This window comes from Nannospalax galili, unplaced genomic scaffold (genome assembly GCF_000622305.1).
Source record: "Nannospalax galili isolate Female #2095 unplaced genomic scaffold, S.galili_v1.0 scaffold3109, whole genome shotgun sequence".
In the NCBI taxonomy this organism is placed as follows: domain Eukaryota; kingdom Metazoa; phylum Chordata; class Mammalia; order Rodentia; family Spalacidae; genus Nannospalax; species Nannospalax galili.
Genome location: NW_008358944.1, coordinates 97725 through 114603, shown reverse-complemented (window position 1 = coordinate 114603; position 16879 = coordinate 97725). Strand labels below are relative to the sequence as shown.

At 39.7% G+C, this 16879-nt stretch overlaps 1 protein-coding gene and 1 pseudogene across 5 annotated transcripts in view; both read left to right on the top strand.

Annotated features, from left to right (window-relative positions):
- Nucleotides 1–10: 10 nt before the first annotated feature.
- Nucleotides 11–1118, top strand: LOC103725292 (annotated as a pseudogene).
- A 572-nt stretch (nt 1119–1690) lies between these two features.
- Nucleotides 1691–16879, top strand: part of LOC103725290 (COBW domain-containing protein 1) — a 66730-nt gene continuing 51541 nt past the window's right edge. For 4 of the 5 annotated variants that reach the window (XM_029558393.1, XM_029558392.1, XM_008822614.3 and 1 more), the window contains exons 1-4: nt 1691–1937; nt 5175–5261; nt 8629–8725; nt 10724–10815. In XM_029558393.1, coding sequence (XP_029414253.1) covers nt 1790–1937; nt 5175–5261; nt 8629–8725; nt 10724–10815 — 424 coding nt within the window. In that variant the 5' untranslated portion in view covers nt 1691–1789. The remainder of the gene's footprint in view (nt 1938–5174; nt 5262–8628; nt 8726–10723; nt 10816–16879) is intronic. The other variant, XM_008822616.3, reaches the window with a different exon arrangement.

Here is a 16879-nt window from a genome sequence, read left to right as displayed (position 1 = left end):
ACTGTTTACCATGGAGGCAAAGGGGCTGGTACTCCAGAGTTTTCTGGAGCTGAATAATGACGTGTTCCTCCCAGCAGCTTGGGGAGAGGAAATAGACTACACTCCTGTTTGGTGCATGCGACAGGCAGGCCGCTACTTACCAGAGCTTAGGGAAACCTGGGCTGCCCAGGACTTTTTCAGCACTTGTCGGTCCCCTGAGGCTTGCCGTGAACCGACTGCAGTTACTGCGAGGCTTCCCTCTGGATGCTGCCATCATCTTCTCTGACATCCTTGCTGTATGTACCCCAGGCACTGGGCATGGAGGTGACTATGGTACTTGGCAAAGGACCCAGCTTCCCAAAGCCATTAAGAGAAGAGCGGGACCTAGAGTGTCTACACTCTAGGGATCCAGAAGTAGTGGTCTCAGAGTTGGGCTATGTGTTCCAGCCCAGCACCCTTACCTGACAACAACTGGCTGGGCGTATGCCACTGATGGGCTTTGCTGGTGCTCTGTGGACCCTGATGACATATATGGTTGAGGATGGCAGCTCAAGCGCCATGGCTCAGGTCAAACGATGGCTCTACCATCAGCCTAGTCACAAGCTGTTTCGCATCCTCACTGATGCTCTGGCCCCTATCTAGTAGGACAAATGGCTGCTGGTGCCCAGGCGTTGCAGCTCTTTGAGTCCCATGCTGGGCATCTTGGCTCAGAGCTCTTCAGCAAGTTTGCACTGCCCTTGGCCCATGATGTGGCCAAGCAAGTGAAGGCTGGGCTGCAGAAGACAGGCCTGGCACCGTGCCTATGATCATTTTTGCTAAGGATGGACATTTTGTCCTAGAAGAGCTGGCCCAGGTGGTTAGGTGGTTAGGCTTGATTGGACAGTGGCTCCAAAGAAAGCCCGGGAGCGTGTGGGAAGACGGTGACCTTGCAAAGCAACCTGGATCCCTGTGCCTTGTGTGCATCTGAGGAGGAGATTGATTGGTTGGTGCAGCAGATGCTGGATGACTTTGGGCCACAACGCTACATTGCCACCCTAGGCCATGGGCTTTACCCTGATATGGACCCAGAACACGTAGGAGCCTTTGTGGATGCTCTGCAGAAACATTCACATCTGCTTCGACAGAATTTCCAGAGTTAAAGTCTTAAAAGAAGTTTCACAAGTTATCCTTAAAGGTAGAAAAATTACAATTAACAGCGTTAGTGTCTTACATTCCTCTCCTTGTGAATTAAAAGAAAGAAAATGAGACTAAGAAAAAAATGTCAACGTGAAAACGTCTATCCTCTGGGAACTGTTTTGATCAAGTCACTCTTTCCAAGTCCTAATTCATCTGACCTCAGCCCTAGCACCAGACTAAGTAGCTAAGACTGCAGGCGCCTCAACAGCTTTAAAGCAAGGGAGCTTCTGGCGTCCAGGTTCAGCAACCCAACGGGGCGTGCCCAGCCGAGTGGGGGCGTGTCCAGCCCCAAGAAGCGGCGAGCCTGTCCCTGAGGGGCGTGTCTATCCTAGAGGGGGCGTGGTCAGACCTGTGGGGGCTTGCCTAGCTCGAAGGAGGGGCGTTGCCCATCCGGGTGGGGCGTGTTTATCCCTGTGGGGCGTGTCCATTTAGTAGGGGCGTGTCCAGGCCCGTCGGGGCGTGGCTGGGGGGGGCTGGTCCAGAGCCCAGGTAACGGGCTAGGATCGGGAGGAGCTACGTGTCGCGGTGTGATGACGTCATCTGCGCCGTGCCGGGTAGACTGGGTCTCTGTGGGAAAACTAGGGTAAACTGGTCGTGGCTTTTCTTGGAGCGGGGACGCGTGCTGCGGGCGGGTATGTTGGAGGCTGCGGTTACTGTGGAGGAGGAAGAGGAATACGCGGAGGACTGTCCTGAATTGGTTCCCATTGAGACCAAGCAAGGAGAGGAAGAAAAGCTTGATCCCGGCGTCAGGATTCCAGTCACAATTATCACAGGGTATTTAGGTAATTAAACGTCGCGCGGAAAATGCCGTGAACTGTGGGATGTCTGGAGCTGCGGTCCCTTTCTGGGGTACCGGGGTCTCCTCCCGCGACGAAGGTCTTTGAGGCAGGGGCCGGGGTGGCTTACCCTTCTTATGGGTTGCCTCCTTTTCTTGAGGGAGATTGAAAGCTTCGCTTTTGGAAAGAAAGAAGGCGTTGGAGCCCGAACTCATCCCGTCTTATCCGCATGGCCGCTGACAATTTGTCTCACTTTTTAGAAATTCATCCTCCTCATCTGAGCCTGGAAATAATGCAGGCACCTGAGTTTGTTTTCTCATCTGAAGGAAAATGTCTGTTGTCATTAAAGAATGCCGTTTGTAAAGTGCCCCAGGCATGTGGGACATTCTTAAATAGATACACTTCCAGCCTTTAGTACGAAGTATTTATTCCTGTCTCTAACGTTTCCCACCTTTTTTGAGGGCCTTTTGCGCAGTACTGTCAAAGACCAAGTAAGAATAAGGTCTTTGTCCTCAAGACTGTTTCTCAAGCTGAGGATGTTGGGATACTTGAAACCACAGTTTTGTGAACGTGGTGCAGAGTCCTTTCCAAATGTCTTATTTCAGACTTGTCCCTTTGGCTTTCTGCATTTAGCGCCCTGGTAGATCCAAGTAAAGCACTGAAGATAATGCTCTGAAGCTCTGGAGTGAGGGGTAATGCTAGCAGTTTCCTTGGTACTGAACCTCGGGGACAGTTCTTTACCATCTTCTCCTGAAACACTTTTCCAGTAGCTTCTATTAGGTTTTTCTTAGGAGTTTTTTTTTTATTATTTTTATTTTATGTGTATGCATGTATTGCCTGCATCTGTGTGCACCCGTGTCATGCAATGCCCTCGTGGACAGAAGAGACTGTTGGATCCCCTGGAACTGAAGTTACAGACAGTTGTTAGCTGCCATGTGGGTGCTGGGATTCAAACTCGGGTCTTCTGCAAGAACAGTCAATGTTCTTAAACCGTTGAGCCACCTCTCCAGCCCGTCTTCGGAGTTTTTAACCTACTAATCTGGCTTTCATCCATTCTTAAGCTTCACATCTGTATAGTTCCTGTTTTGATATCCTGCAGACATCTCTGAACTTAACATGTCCAACACTGCATACATTAATATTGCCTCCGATTCTGCTCCTGTGATTCCCAGCCACCTGGAATACTCTTAAAAAAAAAATTATGTGTATGAGTGTGTTGCCTACATATATGTAAATGCATCCCTGTTGCGCAGTGCCTGCAGAGGTCAGAAGAGGGTGTCAGATCCTCTGAAACTGGAGTTAAGGATGGTTGCTAGCCATGCATGTGGGTACTGGGAACCCATCCTGGGTTCTCTGCAAGAGCAGCCAGTACTCTCAATTTACTGAGCCACCTCTCCAGCCAGGACCTGGACTACTCTTAACACTATTTTCTCCTAACTACTATAGTCTTCAGTCAGCTCCTTAATACATTCTTATGCTAGCCCTACTGATCTTTATTGTTTGTGTCACACCCTTTAGTGGCATCTACATGGATGAATTTCAAATTCCTTAGCATGAATTACAAGGACTTTTATGATCTGGTTCTTGCTAGCCTCCCTAGCCCAACACACTGAACTTATTTTATTTCTTACCTTCCTGCTGGTATTCCTGACTAGATATCTCTCTTACCTTCTCCATAGCTTCTTGTATATCTCTTGTTCAATGTATCAACCTGTGACAAACTTGTCTCCTAATTTATCTAAATTCTCTGCTATCTTCCCTTAACATTTTTAGGCTCATGGAGGCAGAGCCTTAAATCTGGTGCATAGTAGATACTTTTGAATGAATCTGAATTTCATCTTGATTTTTTTCCCCTCCATAATGTGGTTAATTATTAAGCCTTAGTAATTCTTTTGGAGAAATCTCTTACATTCATAGTTTCCTTCCAATTTTGACTACTACTGGCTTGTGCATATTCATGTTCAGGTCTCTAGTTTAAGAATTTCCTCATTGTTGTGTGTCCTTAAAGTCTGCTTTCCTTCACATCACCTCTTGTAATGTTGAGCTTCCCAAAGTGCTCTGCAAATAAAGGGTCATCTCTTTAAACACTTTTTAAAAAGAATATGACTTAGCTGTTGAAGGTATTAGTACTTTTATATTCCCTAACTCTTAGTTATACCCTAGAAAACTTTTGAATGTATTTTAGTACAAATGTGCAAACTATGTGTAAAACTTTAACAGTACTGCTTGCAGGAAAACATTAGAAACAACCTAAAAATTCTACTAACCAAAAAATTCTACTAACCAATAATTGAACTACATTGGTAGTTAAGGTGTTTTTTTTTTTTTAATTCTGTTCTGAACTTCATAATGGTTTGTTCACAGAAAAATGTTTTTCTTAAGATAAGCAAACTAGGTTAGTTATGCCACCTAGTGGATAAAGTTAGTATAGCTTTATGAATATCTACTGATACTGTTAACACTTCCTACCTCTGTACTCCATTTCATAAAATCAATTTTATACTTATAGATTGCTTAAGCACACTAAAATAGCCATATAATTAATCTGAGTTTGTGTCTTGTTAATGGATATTGAAATAAAAGACAGGTTTGTATATGCTAACTTTAGGGAAGTAACCAAGTACTCTTGGTTGAGAAAAGTCATCATGAAAAGGACTTACATATTTTATATTTTATAAATGACATGCCTTATTTCTTAGAAGTGATTAATTTCTTATTAAATATAAGTTTTAGATGCCCTTATATTACTGTTTGACAAGTTATGAAGAAGATACTATTTTAGTCATGTTAAATTGGAAAACTGATTCAACTTGTAAAATTATTTGTAAATATTTATAAAATATACATAAAGCTTAATGTAATAGCTTTCAAAGATCATTCTAATCTTTTTTTTTTCCTAATGCATGAAGGTTGACCTGCATGTATGTAAGTGTCCCATGTGTGTGCAATGCCCATGGAGGCCAGAAGAGGGCACTGGATCCCTGGAATTGGAGTTCTATATGGTTGTTAGCCACCATGTGGGTGCTGGGAACTGAACCCTGTCCTCTGCCAGAGCAGCCAGTGCTTTTAACCACTGAGCCATCTCTCCAGCTCCACTCTGATCTTTTACATAAAGTCTTCTATGCTATTGTTGAATATTGAAAAATGGCACCTTAAATTCTTAGAACCATTAAGACTTTTTACATCCATTTTTGTGCCTTGAAAATTTGTGTTTGAATTTTGTTGCTTTAATATATTTTATAGGTGCTGGAAAGACAACACTTCTGAACTACATTTTGACAGAGCAACATAGTAAAAGAATAGCAGTCATTTTAAATGAATTTGGAGAAGGTAAGTAAAGTTCTTTAATGTTGCAAGAATATATAGGACTGTTTATTTCACTGATGAATGGATAACTATTTAAAAATAAGAATGGACAGTGTTATAATATGAGGCCACTATGGATAATTTCAAAAAAGTCAGATTAATTTTTACAAGACCATTTTGTATGGGTTTGGACTAATAGACTCAGATAGCTTCTATAAAATTTTTATTTTGCATGACTTTGGATACTAACTGTTCTAATTAACTTTCTATTGCTGTGATAAAACACTCTGATCAAAAACAACTTGGGAAGGAAAGGGTTTATTTTACCTTACAGCTTACAGTTCATTATGAAGGGAAGCCAGGGCAGGAAGTCAAGGCAGGACTCTAGAGGCAGGAGCTGAAATAGAGACCATGGAGGAATGCTGCTTACTGCCTTGCTCAGCTACTTCTCTTATTCAGCCCAGGCCCACCTGCCCAGGGATGGCATCGCCCACAGTGGGCTGAGCCTTCCTACATTAATCAGCAATTAAGAAAATGCCTTGTAGACGGCACATGGGCCAGTCTTACGGAGGCTGTTCCTCAGTTAAAATTCCCTGTTCCCTTGTGTGCCAAGTTGATAACTGAAAGTAACCAGGACACTAATAGAATTAAATTAGTTTTTTTTTTACATGAAATAAATGATTTTACAAGTAAAAATCTTGATACATGAAAGTTGGTGGGTCTCCCTGTACCCCCAGCTGGTCTGGAACTTGATATGTAGACCAGATTGGCCTCAATCTCACAGAGATCCACCTGCCTCTGCTTCCTGAGTGCTGGGATTGAAGGCTTGCACCACTATGCCCAGCTTTTTTTCTTTTTTTAATTGTATATTGCAATTTATGAAAAATATTTGAAAATCCTTCAGATATAGTAAGTTCAGCTTGTAAAAATCTATCCCTAAAGCAGTTAAGGTAAAGATTTTAAAAATAAGCATATGGTCTTCATCCTTAAGCATTCAAATTATCTGTAAGAGTGCGTGTGTTTAAATTTTCATTTTTCTCCTTTAAAATTAATCTGATAAAAAGATCTGCACTGCAGAGTTAGACACAATACTTAGATAATTTATAAAATTATAAAAAGTTTGCTTTTCTTCATGCATGTGAACTTAATAAAATCTTACTTTTAGCCAAAAAAAGTAATTGTTAGAGTATTGCTTAAATTATTTTTATCTTTTCAGATATAAGTATGTAAAACAGCAAAGCTTTATGAGCAGCATGAGATACCTATTAGTGAAACGTGATTTCCAGTTTCAGTATATAAAAGAAGAAAGTTCTTTTAAACAAAATTAAAATCCAGCTGGAGAGATGGCCCAGTGGGTAAAAACACTAGTGGCTTCAGCCTGATAGCCAAGGCTGGATGCCGTAGCAGGGTCTGTAATCCCAGTAATCCCAGCTGTGCTGAGATGAGAGGGGGAGACAAGAGAACCTCTGGTAGCTCACATACTCAAACACACACACACACACACACACACACACACACACACACACCAGACAGAAGTAAACAAAATAACTATAAAGCTTATTTCTTTAATTAGTTTTGGTGTAACGCTTCCTATATGCTAAGAAAGTACTCTCTGAATTATACATCTAGTCATTAAAAACTGTAAGATTTCTGATAGTCTTTTACTAGCTTTTTATTAACTGGTTTTCTGTTGTATACTGGTTACATTTAATTACTATTTCTTACCATTTTCCTTCATTTTTGAGAGGGTGACTTTAACCTTGTTTCTTTCAAAAATTCTCAGTACTTTCATGTTTTATCAATGTTTTAGATAGCCTGGATTCTGCAATGTTCTCATCACCTAACTAAAATATGAATAGAAACTGTATCCATAGCACCTTTTTCTTTTCCTTCTTCTTGCTTTGGTACAGTGAACATAAAGCATCTGAACTCTATAAGCATCTTGTAGGGGCTGGAGAGATGACTCAGTGGTTAAGAGCACTGGCCATTCTTGCAGAGGGCCTGGGTTTGGTTCCCAATACCCACATGTAACTCCAGTTCCAGGGGATCTGACTTCTTCTGACCTCTGGGCATTGCATGACGCGGGTACACTTACATACATGTAGGCATAACACTCATACACATAAAATAAAAATAATAAATAAAATATTCTTTAAAAAAAGATAAGCATCTTATGTATTTATTACCCATGTAAACATTACTAGGAAATTTGTGTATTTGACTAAAAGTTTAATTTTTTAATGAGCACATGATACTTGGGCCAGAAACCTTTGTCAAAATGGAACCGGGTGTGATGGTGCACGCCTTTAATCTCAGCACTTGATAGGCAGAGGCAGGCAGATTGCTGTGAGATGGAGGCCAGCCTGGGATTAAAGGCATGTACCACTATGATTGGTTTATTTAGTTTTTAAAGATTTTGTGTGTGTGTGTGTGTGTGTGTGTGTGTGTGTGTGCGCGCATGCGCGTGCACGTATGTGTGTGAGTGTGCTCACACCAGTGCCCATGCCTCTGCCTACAGAGACCAGAAGAGTGTGTGTGCACATGTGTGCTCATGCACGTGTGCATGCCTGTGCCTACAGAGACCAGAAGAGAGTTGGATTCCCTAGTTACAGGCAATTGTGAACCACCCAATGTGGGTGCTAGGAACTGAGCAGCAAATACTCTTAACCATTGAGCCATCTCTTTAACCTCTGTTCATTTTTTTTTTTTTTTGGTCTTTTTCAGATGGGGTCTGCTGTCCTGACACTGACTGTGTAGACCAGGCTGGCCTTGAACCAGAGATCTACCCATCTCTGCCTCCCAAGTGCTGGGATTACAGGCGTACACCACCATCCCTGGCTTGTTTATCTAATTTTTTTGAGATAGCTCACACTGATCTGGAACTTGCTTTGTAGCCCATGTGTATCTTTTTTTCTTTTTAAATTTTATGTGTATACATGTTTGCATGTATTTAAGTGCAGCATGTGTGTACAATGCCCGTGGAAGCCAAAAGAGGGATTGGATCCCCTGGAACTGGAGTCGTAGACAGTTGTTGGCCTCTATGTGGGTGCTGGGAACTGACTCTGGGTCCTCTGCAAGAGTAGCCAGTGCTCTTAACCACTGAACCATCTCTCCAGTGCCAAGCCCATGTGTATCTTAAACTCCAGATCCTTCTGCCTCAGGCAGTGTTGGGATTACAAGTATGTACCTGCCTGGCTCTACTTAAATCTTACATAAAGAAATACTAAAGATGTACTGTAATTTAAATATTGAGGGTACGTGATTAGGATGAAAGAATAAAAAATTATAAAATGTAGTTTCTGCTTTGAAATCTGCTCTATTTCTGAGCATCCTTCTTGTTTTTGGCTTGGCTATGGAACAGACTCTAAAGACTGCCTGTTAATTTTTCTAGGGAGTGCAGTAGAGAAATCCTTAGCTGTTAGTCAAGATGGAGAGCTCTATGAAGAGTGGCTAGAACTTGGAAATGGTTGCCTCTGCTGTTCAGTGAAGTAAGGACTAGTTTTGCTATATGCTTGCTGGCTTACTAAAATTGTCTAGTGATTATAAATCCAGCTTTGATTTTCTCGTGTAATTTAACTGAATTTACATAGCTTGTGCTGTTCTATTTTCAAATAGGAAATACTTTGATTAGAATGTGTTTTCTTAAAGTGTTGCTCTATTTTCTGTCTGTCCTAATGCTTTTTCTCTTTCATTGAATTTAAAAAAATTGTTTTCAATGTTTTATGTGTAAAAATGATTATTCTGAGTTTAATATGTCATTGCATTAGTCTTATTTCTAAGCATTCAGCCTTTTTAAAATAAAAAAGAAATTATTGTCATAAAAGAAAACAACCATGGACTGGGGGATGTCTCAGTTGGTAAAGTGCCTGCCACACAAGCTTGAAGACCTAAGTGACCTTGTGACATAGATTTGTAATTCTAGCTACTTGGGAGTCTGAGGCAGGAAGATCCCAAATTCAGTGCTTATTTAGGCTACAAATTGAGTCAAGGCCAACCTGGGCAACTTAATGAGACTTTCAAAATAAAAAGTGAAAAGAGAGCTGGGGATGTTGCTTAGTGTTAGAGTGCTTGTCTAGCATAGGTGAAGCCCTGTGTTCAATCCTTAGCACTAGCATACATGTGCATGGGCATACACACGTGTTAGCACACACACACACACACACACACACACACACACACACAGAGCAAGAGAGAGACAGAGCCTTATGTCAGTGATTAAGTCTCCATGGGCAGTGTCTTTTTAGTTTACTAAGTTGCCATAGTCCTGGAAGAGCATCTGATATATAGTAGCATTTTAAATATTTCTTGGATAAATTATGGGAATTAATGCATGTACTATTGATTTTTCTATATTATAGTGAATTATATTTCTCCATTATTTACTGTCTTAGATATTTGACACTGAGTCAAATTTATTTGGATGAAGTCATAATAGACTTTTTAAACCAAAATGCAATACATTCAATATTTTCCTTAACTTTTGGTATTATAAGAATAAAAAACAGTTGCACATGGTGATAAATACCTGTAATCCCAGCATTTGGGAGGTGGAGGCAAGATTGACAGTTCCAGGCCAACTTGAGCACCATAGTGAGGGATGGCTCAGCAGTTAAGAGTGTTGGCTGGCTGCTGTTACAGAGGACCCTGGTTTGGTTCCCAGCACCTACATGGTGGCTAACAAAGGTCTGTAACTCCAATTCCATGTGTATCCAGTGCCCTCTTCTGGCTTCTATGGGCAGTGCATGTACGTCGTTGGTGACATGGTGCACTTACGTATATATGGGAAAAGCACTCATACACAAAATAAATAAAAGGAAATTATGCTTTGTACCTTAATTCAGAATAGAGTTAAATGGTACGTAATGACAGTGCCACTGTAGCTGTTATATTAAACTACTGTAGGTAGTAAAGTTCATTGTTATTTTAAATACTGATATTCTTTTACAAAACTGAAAAAAAAATAGGGGCTGGAGAGATGACTCAGTGGTTAAGAACACTGGTTGTTCTTGCAGAAGACCCGGGTTCAAATCCCAGCACCCACATGGCAGCTAACAACTGTCCGTAACTCCAGTCCCAGGGGATCCAACAGCCTCTTCTGTCCTCCACTGGCATTGCATGACATGGGTGCACTTACTTACATGCAGGTTATACATGCATACACATAAAATAAAAATAATAAATAAAAAATATTTTAAGAAAAACTGAAAAAAATATATACTGACTTTTGTCAGGTAAAGTTCCCTTTGCTTTTAATTTTAGTAAAGTATTAGCTTATTACACATGTCGTTTCTTTTTACCTGTCTGTATTTGCACCTGTTTTCCTCTTGCCATGGGTAAATATTGAACATTTTTTAGAAGCCTAGGAAGAAGTTAAATTCGCATGTGCCTAAGAATGTTTTTGTGTTATTGACTGTATTTTAAGGTATTTATAAAGATCATTTTAAAATGTTCAGATAATCAATTAATGGTATGTTTTGGTCCTCCAGGGATAATGGCCTTAGAGCTATTGAGAATTTGATGCAGAAGAAAGGGAAATTTGATTACATACTTTTAGAGACCACTGGATTAGCAGATCCTGGTAAGAATCTGCATTTATAAGCAGCATATAATTCTTTTATATGTTAGAGAAATATTTAGAATGAATTTTAAAGCTTTATTTTATTTACTTTTATTATTTTTTGTTTACGAGTGTAATGCCTGTATGTGTAAGTGTACCTGTGTTGTGTAGTGCTTGCAGAGGCCAGAAGAGGCGTTGCATCCCCTGGAACTGGAGTTACGGACAGTTGTTAGTTGCCATGTGGGTGCTGGGAATTGAACCTGGGTCCTCTGCAAGAACAGTTTGTTCTCTTAACCTCTGAGTCATCCCTAGTCCCTTATTTATTTATTTGTTTGTGTGTGTATCCATGTACATGTATATGGACTCTTTTGGGGGGGGAGCATGTGCAGATATTTGTGTGTGCATGTAGAGGCCTGAGATTGACATGAGGTGTCTTCCTCATTCATTCTTCTCCGTATATTGAACAGGGTCTCTCACTGAAGCCAGACCTGAGCTTGCCATTTCAGCTGATCTGCTAGCCCGCAGCTCCAGCGAGTTCTCTCTAGGATTCCCCATATTTAACTCCTGCATGATAGGCTTGCAGGTGGGCAGCTGTGCCCACACAGCTTTCATGTGGGGTTTGGGGAGCTGAACTCTGATCCTCACACTTGCATGACAGGTGCTTTACATGTTGAATCATCTGTCCAGCCATAAAACTTTACTGCAGATTTAATTTTATTGTTGTTGTTGTTCAAAAGAAAAATTCTGGCTTGTACCATAGAAAAATTTGTATGCTTATTGAGACTTTATTAATAGAATTAGAAATTTTAGAGTTATTGGTAGGAACAAATTATTTTATTTTTATAAAGATTTATTTTTGTTGATGTGTATGTGTATGCATGTGTGAGTGTATGCCGTGTATATGCACATACCTCTGAGGCCAGAAGAAGGTGACTACTGGATGCCTTGGAACTGGAGTGACAGGTGGCTGTGAGCCACTTGACATGGGTGCAGAGAACTGAACTCTGGAAGAGCAGTAAGTGCTCTTAATTGCTAGGCATTCTTTCCAACCTCACAAATTAATTTTTTTAAGAAAAGGAAATAAAGGAAAAATGGAAGCATTCTTAGTGTATATTTGATTGATTATATTATTTAAAGACTTTATCTCTTCACCTTCTTTTTAATTGTTGCTGAGAATGAATCCAGGGCTCTTCCTTGCTAAGCACTTGTTCTACCACTGAGTTGTACTCCCAGCCTCCTGGTTAGTTTCTAATACAGTCTTCTTAGAGGGTAGTTGAGAGCTAGATAAAGGTTTTTGGACTCTAATACTAGCAGTATATATTCCTAAAAATTCATTGTTACTGTTTTGGTTTTCTATTAAAATTGATTTTATTTATAAATGCTGCCAAGTATCAGGTGTACATAGTTTTATCAAATTTACTGAGTCTTTTTCCAAGTGTAGAATTAATTATTATCATAAAAAATTCTGAATATTTATTTTAGTTTGTGTTTGTGTATTTGCATAGGGACACATGTGCCATGGCACATGAATAGAGTCAGGGCAGTCTGTGAGAGTGAATTCTTTCTCTCCACCATGTAGGTTCTGGGGATCAAACTCCGGTTGTCAGACTTGGTGGCAGGTGCCTTTACCCACTGAACCATCTTGTTGGCCCCTATAAAGTTTTTTTAACCTCTGAGTAGAATTACATCTAAACTTCCCCATAGAAAGCTACATAAAGTTGACCTGTACCTGAGTTTCTGTTCCCTTCTTAGCAAACTCTAATTGTAAATAAGTCCTTATTTTCTCAAATAATTTTTAGATAAATTTTTTCAGAGTAAAAATTTTTATTCCTAGTTTGTATAACATTTAATACTTTTGTGAGTTTTACTCATACTGATACTTTTTTTTTTTTCAACTGGTTTGTGGCATTAGGGTTTGGAGGGTTAAGTTATTAAAAAGGTCTTAGTGGTAGTAATGTAAAAGACACGGCTCTCACTTCAAAGGGAATAAGAAAGAGTTTATTCTGGAGCCAAATATGAGTGACAATAGCCCAGGAACACATATTCATGTTACTGCAAATTCCATATTCCAATGTGGTAACAATTTCATGGAGTTTTTATTACTGTAAACAAATACAGAACAAAGAGAAGTCATATAAGTAAAGCAATTTAAAATACAGTAGTGGGTACACCAGGTAGGCAGGTTACAGCAAACCGGGAACTCTGCCCTAGATGCTATCTGACCACATTGGTAGCTTTTGAGTTGGTAGAAACTAGGAATTCTGTTAATAACATCCCAGAAAGGTTCATGCAATAGTCAAAAGTATGTGAGGTCAGACACAGAGGTGGACAGGGAATAGCTGTTAAAAGAGGCTAATGAGAGCCCAAGGTCAGTTGTAACTAGGTTCTGGACTTGCAGCATTCCAACCTCTGAAATTGAAGTTCTCAGTTCATCAGCTTTTGTAGAATACTCAGTGCAAGGTGCAGCCTCTTTCCAGAACTTTAGTTCACAGTGGTCTAAAAGAAGTATTGAAGAGATTTGGAATATAATCAGTGGGTTTTTTTTTTTTTAATTCAAAGTGTTTTGTAATAACATTTCCTCTGTGTCATCAAAGTAGTATTAGGTTGGAGCTATTTTGATCTTATGATAGACAAGGATTTTCCGTAAGTTTCCACACATTTCTGATGAGTTTGACTGGTGATGGTACTTTAATAAGTTGGTATTGCATAATAAATTAACTTGAATCTGGTAAGAGGAAAATATAATGAATGTTTTTTATTAAAATAATGGTTTCTTTCATCATAGCTAATTTTGTCACTTAATAGAGATAATCTAGTATTACCTTCAGAGTGAGTTTACTGAAAAAAGTTTCAGAGAAAAAAATTAAGGTCTGTAAGCTTTTGTACAATTGTAGGTATAAAACATTGGGATTGGTGTGGTGGTACACATCCTATCTGGCACCTGGGAGGCAGAAGCAGGTGGATCTCTGTGAGTTTGTGGCCAGCTTGGTCTAAGTAGTGAGTTCCAGACCAGCTTGGGCTACAGGGAGACCCTGTCTCAAAAAGACCAAAAAATTTAAAAAAGAGTTGTTTCTTTTAACTTTCCTTAGAACAAAGTTTTATTATTTGAGTAAAGGTGGAACATTCAATATAGAAAAATAAAAAATACATAAATCATACAAAGGAGAAAGTTAAAAAAAATGTAACAAGAAAACCAATCAGATATCCTGTATCATTACCATGAAATACAAGTGGGTAAATTCTATTCTAGAGATCTCTTTATGATGGTGCTGCTTGATATGGTGTGTTAAATGGCAGCGTCAGTAATTTAGGAGCTTGTTAGAAATGCTTTGAGCCCCAACCCAGGCCTCTTCAATCACTATCTCTGTAGGTAGGGCCCAGAAAAGCCTTTTAAGTATTTATTATTTTTATTTTATGTGTATGTGTGCCCATGTCATGCAGTACCCATGGTGGTCAGAAGAGGGCACTGCATTCCTCTGGAACTGAGGTTATGAACAGTTATTAGCTGCCATGTAGGTGCTGGGAATTGAGCTACCATCCTCTGCAAGAGCAGCCAGTGCTCTTCACTGTTGGGTCATCTCTCCAGACCCCCAGCAAGGCTTTTAGTAAGAACTGCAGCTCATTCTTACACTGGCAGTAATTTGGGAAGCCCTTTTCTATACACTTGTGAAGCTGTCTTAAATAGACAAAAATTGTTTTAGACAGTAGAATACCATTCTTTGTCGTGTTTTGACAATAACCAACAATTTTATTTGAATCTAACAGAAGAAAGAGAAACTGAAGAGCAAATGAAGGACTTGCTAAATATCAAAGAGGTACTTGATATCACAAGAGAGATAAATTAAGGAGAAAAACAAGATTACAAAGACCATTAAGTGAACATAAACTACATGTTTTAATTAAGTTGTAGGTGCTACAGCCTCTAAATTCTTACAAACTTTGTTACTTGAAAATATTTGTCTTTAAAAAATTTTTTTTTATTATTTTATGTGTATGTCTGCATATGTGTAAGTGCACCTGTGTCATGCAATGCCTGCTGAGGTCAGAAAAGGGTGTTGGATTCCCCTGGAAATGGAGTTATGGACGGTTGTTAGCCACTATGTAGGTGCTGGGAATTGAATGTGATTCCTCTGCAAGAGCAGCCAGTGCTCTTAACTGCTGAGCTATCTCTCCAGCCCCTGCCTTTTGTTTTTATACTTAGATTATTGACCAGATACACTATTTCTGGGTCAATGTCTTTCTTTTAGGGCTTTGCAGATATTACTGTCTAGGAGTAGTATTTGTGTGTGTGTATGCGCATATGCATATATATACATGAATGTTTGTGTGTGGGATGTATGTACATGCATATGGAGGCTGGAAGAGAACTGGGCACCATCTAATTTATTTTTTATTTTTACTTAAAAAATATTTATTATTTAGTGTATGAGTACATTGTCCATGGTGGTCAGAAGAGAGTATCAGATTCCCCTGGAACTGGAGTTACAGATGGTTGCTAGCTGCCAAGTGGGTGCTGGGAATCCAGCCCAGGTCATCTGCAAGAGTGCTCTTAACTGTTGAGACATCTCTCTAGCCACTATTTTTATTTTTTGAGACAGTGTTTCACTATGTATCCCCAGCTGACCTGGAGCTCACTATGTAGACCAGCGATCCACCTGCCTCTCTGCTGGAATTAAGGGGGGTTATGCACAACTACCCTAACAGACCTACCGTTTTTTGTGGGGGTTTTTTTGTTTTTGTTTTTGTTCTTGTTCTTGTTTTTTGAGACTGGGCCTCTCCCTGGCCTGAAACCCTGCTAGGCTGGCTGGCCAGTGAGCCCAGGAGGGATCTGCCTGTCTGTTTCTGCCTCCCCAGGGCTGAGATTACAAATTTATGCTTGGCTCTTTCATATATATATTTAAAAATAAATGTAGGTTCTGGGCATTGAATTTCAGTCCTCATGCCGTAAGGCAAGCATTTTTCCAACTGAGCTGTCTCCACAGCCCCTTCTAGTAGTTTTTGAGTGGCTAAATTTTACTACCTAGTGTTTTCTCCTTATATTTTATCGGGAAAAATGTGAGTGCTGTAGTCTCGAGTTCCAATATTTGATAATGTTTGTTCTTTTCGAAAAAGAACTTGGTGGTTATTATCCTTTGGGAGGGCTTCCATTAGGACATTGTATTCACATTTATTATATTAGTTTAGGTCTGTGGACATCAGCATCTCCCCAAGGTGACTTTCTTATACAAAATGCATCATTTTTTTCTTTGAAATTCGGCAATATAAAGTACGTCTAAGTGGCATTCATCAGAATTTTTTCCCCCTCAACTACAACATACCTTTCATTTTTTTGTGTCCTAAAAAATGGCATCTCTTAAGACCTGAGATGCAGTATAAAGAATTTACCCAGTGGACAAAAAGACAAATAGAATTTATTGAAATACACTGCAAAGAGGCCGCAGGTGATGGGGTAGGATTTCTCTTTATTAACAGTTAAGGGAGCAGTTACTGTCTTATGACCCGTTTGTATGGGGTCTGTATCTGGGTAAATAGGCTGGAGTATCACTGTCTTAGTAGTAAATTAGACAGCAGAAGTTGCCTTTCTTGAGATAGGCCATTTGGGGCAGGGCACCATGTATCATTAAGAATTAGGCTTCAGGGGCTGGAGAGATGGCTCAGCGGTTAAGAACACTGATTGTTCTTGCAGAGGACTCAGGTTCGAATCCCAGCACCCACATGGCAGCTAACAACTGTCCATAGCTCCAGTTCCAGGGGATCTGACACCCTCTTCTGACCTCTTTTTTTTTTTAGGCTCCAGGTGTTTGCATAATACACCAAAAGTCACTGGGGTCAGGCTTTAAGTCGTCATAGCCTGTTTGTAATGTGGGTATTTTGCTTCTAATTTTGTCCTTTCTACTCTGCACTTCACTTAAAGACATTTTTCTTTTTATTACCATGAATAATTTTTTTCATCTTAATTATTGGGTATATACTCGAGACCAATTTTTCTCATATTAAATTTTATTTTGTTTTCTTAACTAATTTTAAAAATTACACACACATATATATATATATATAGTGTGTGTGTGTGTGTGTGTGTGTGTGT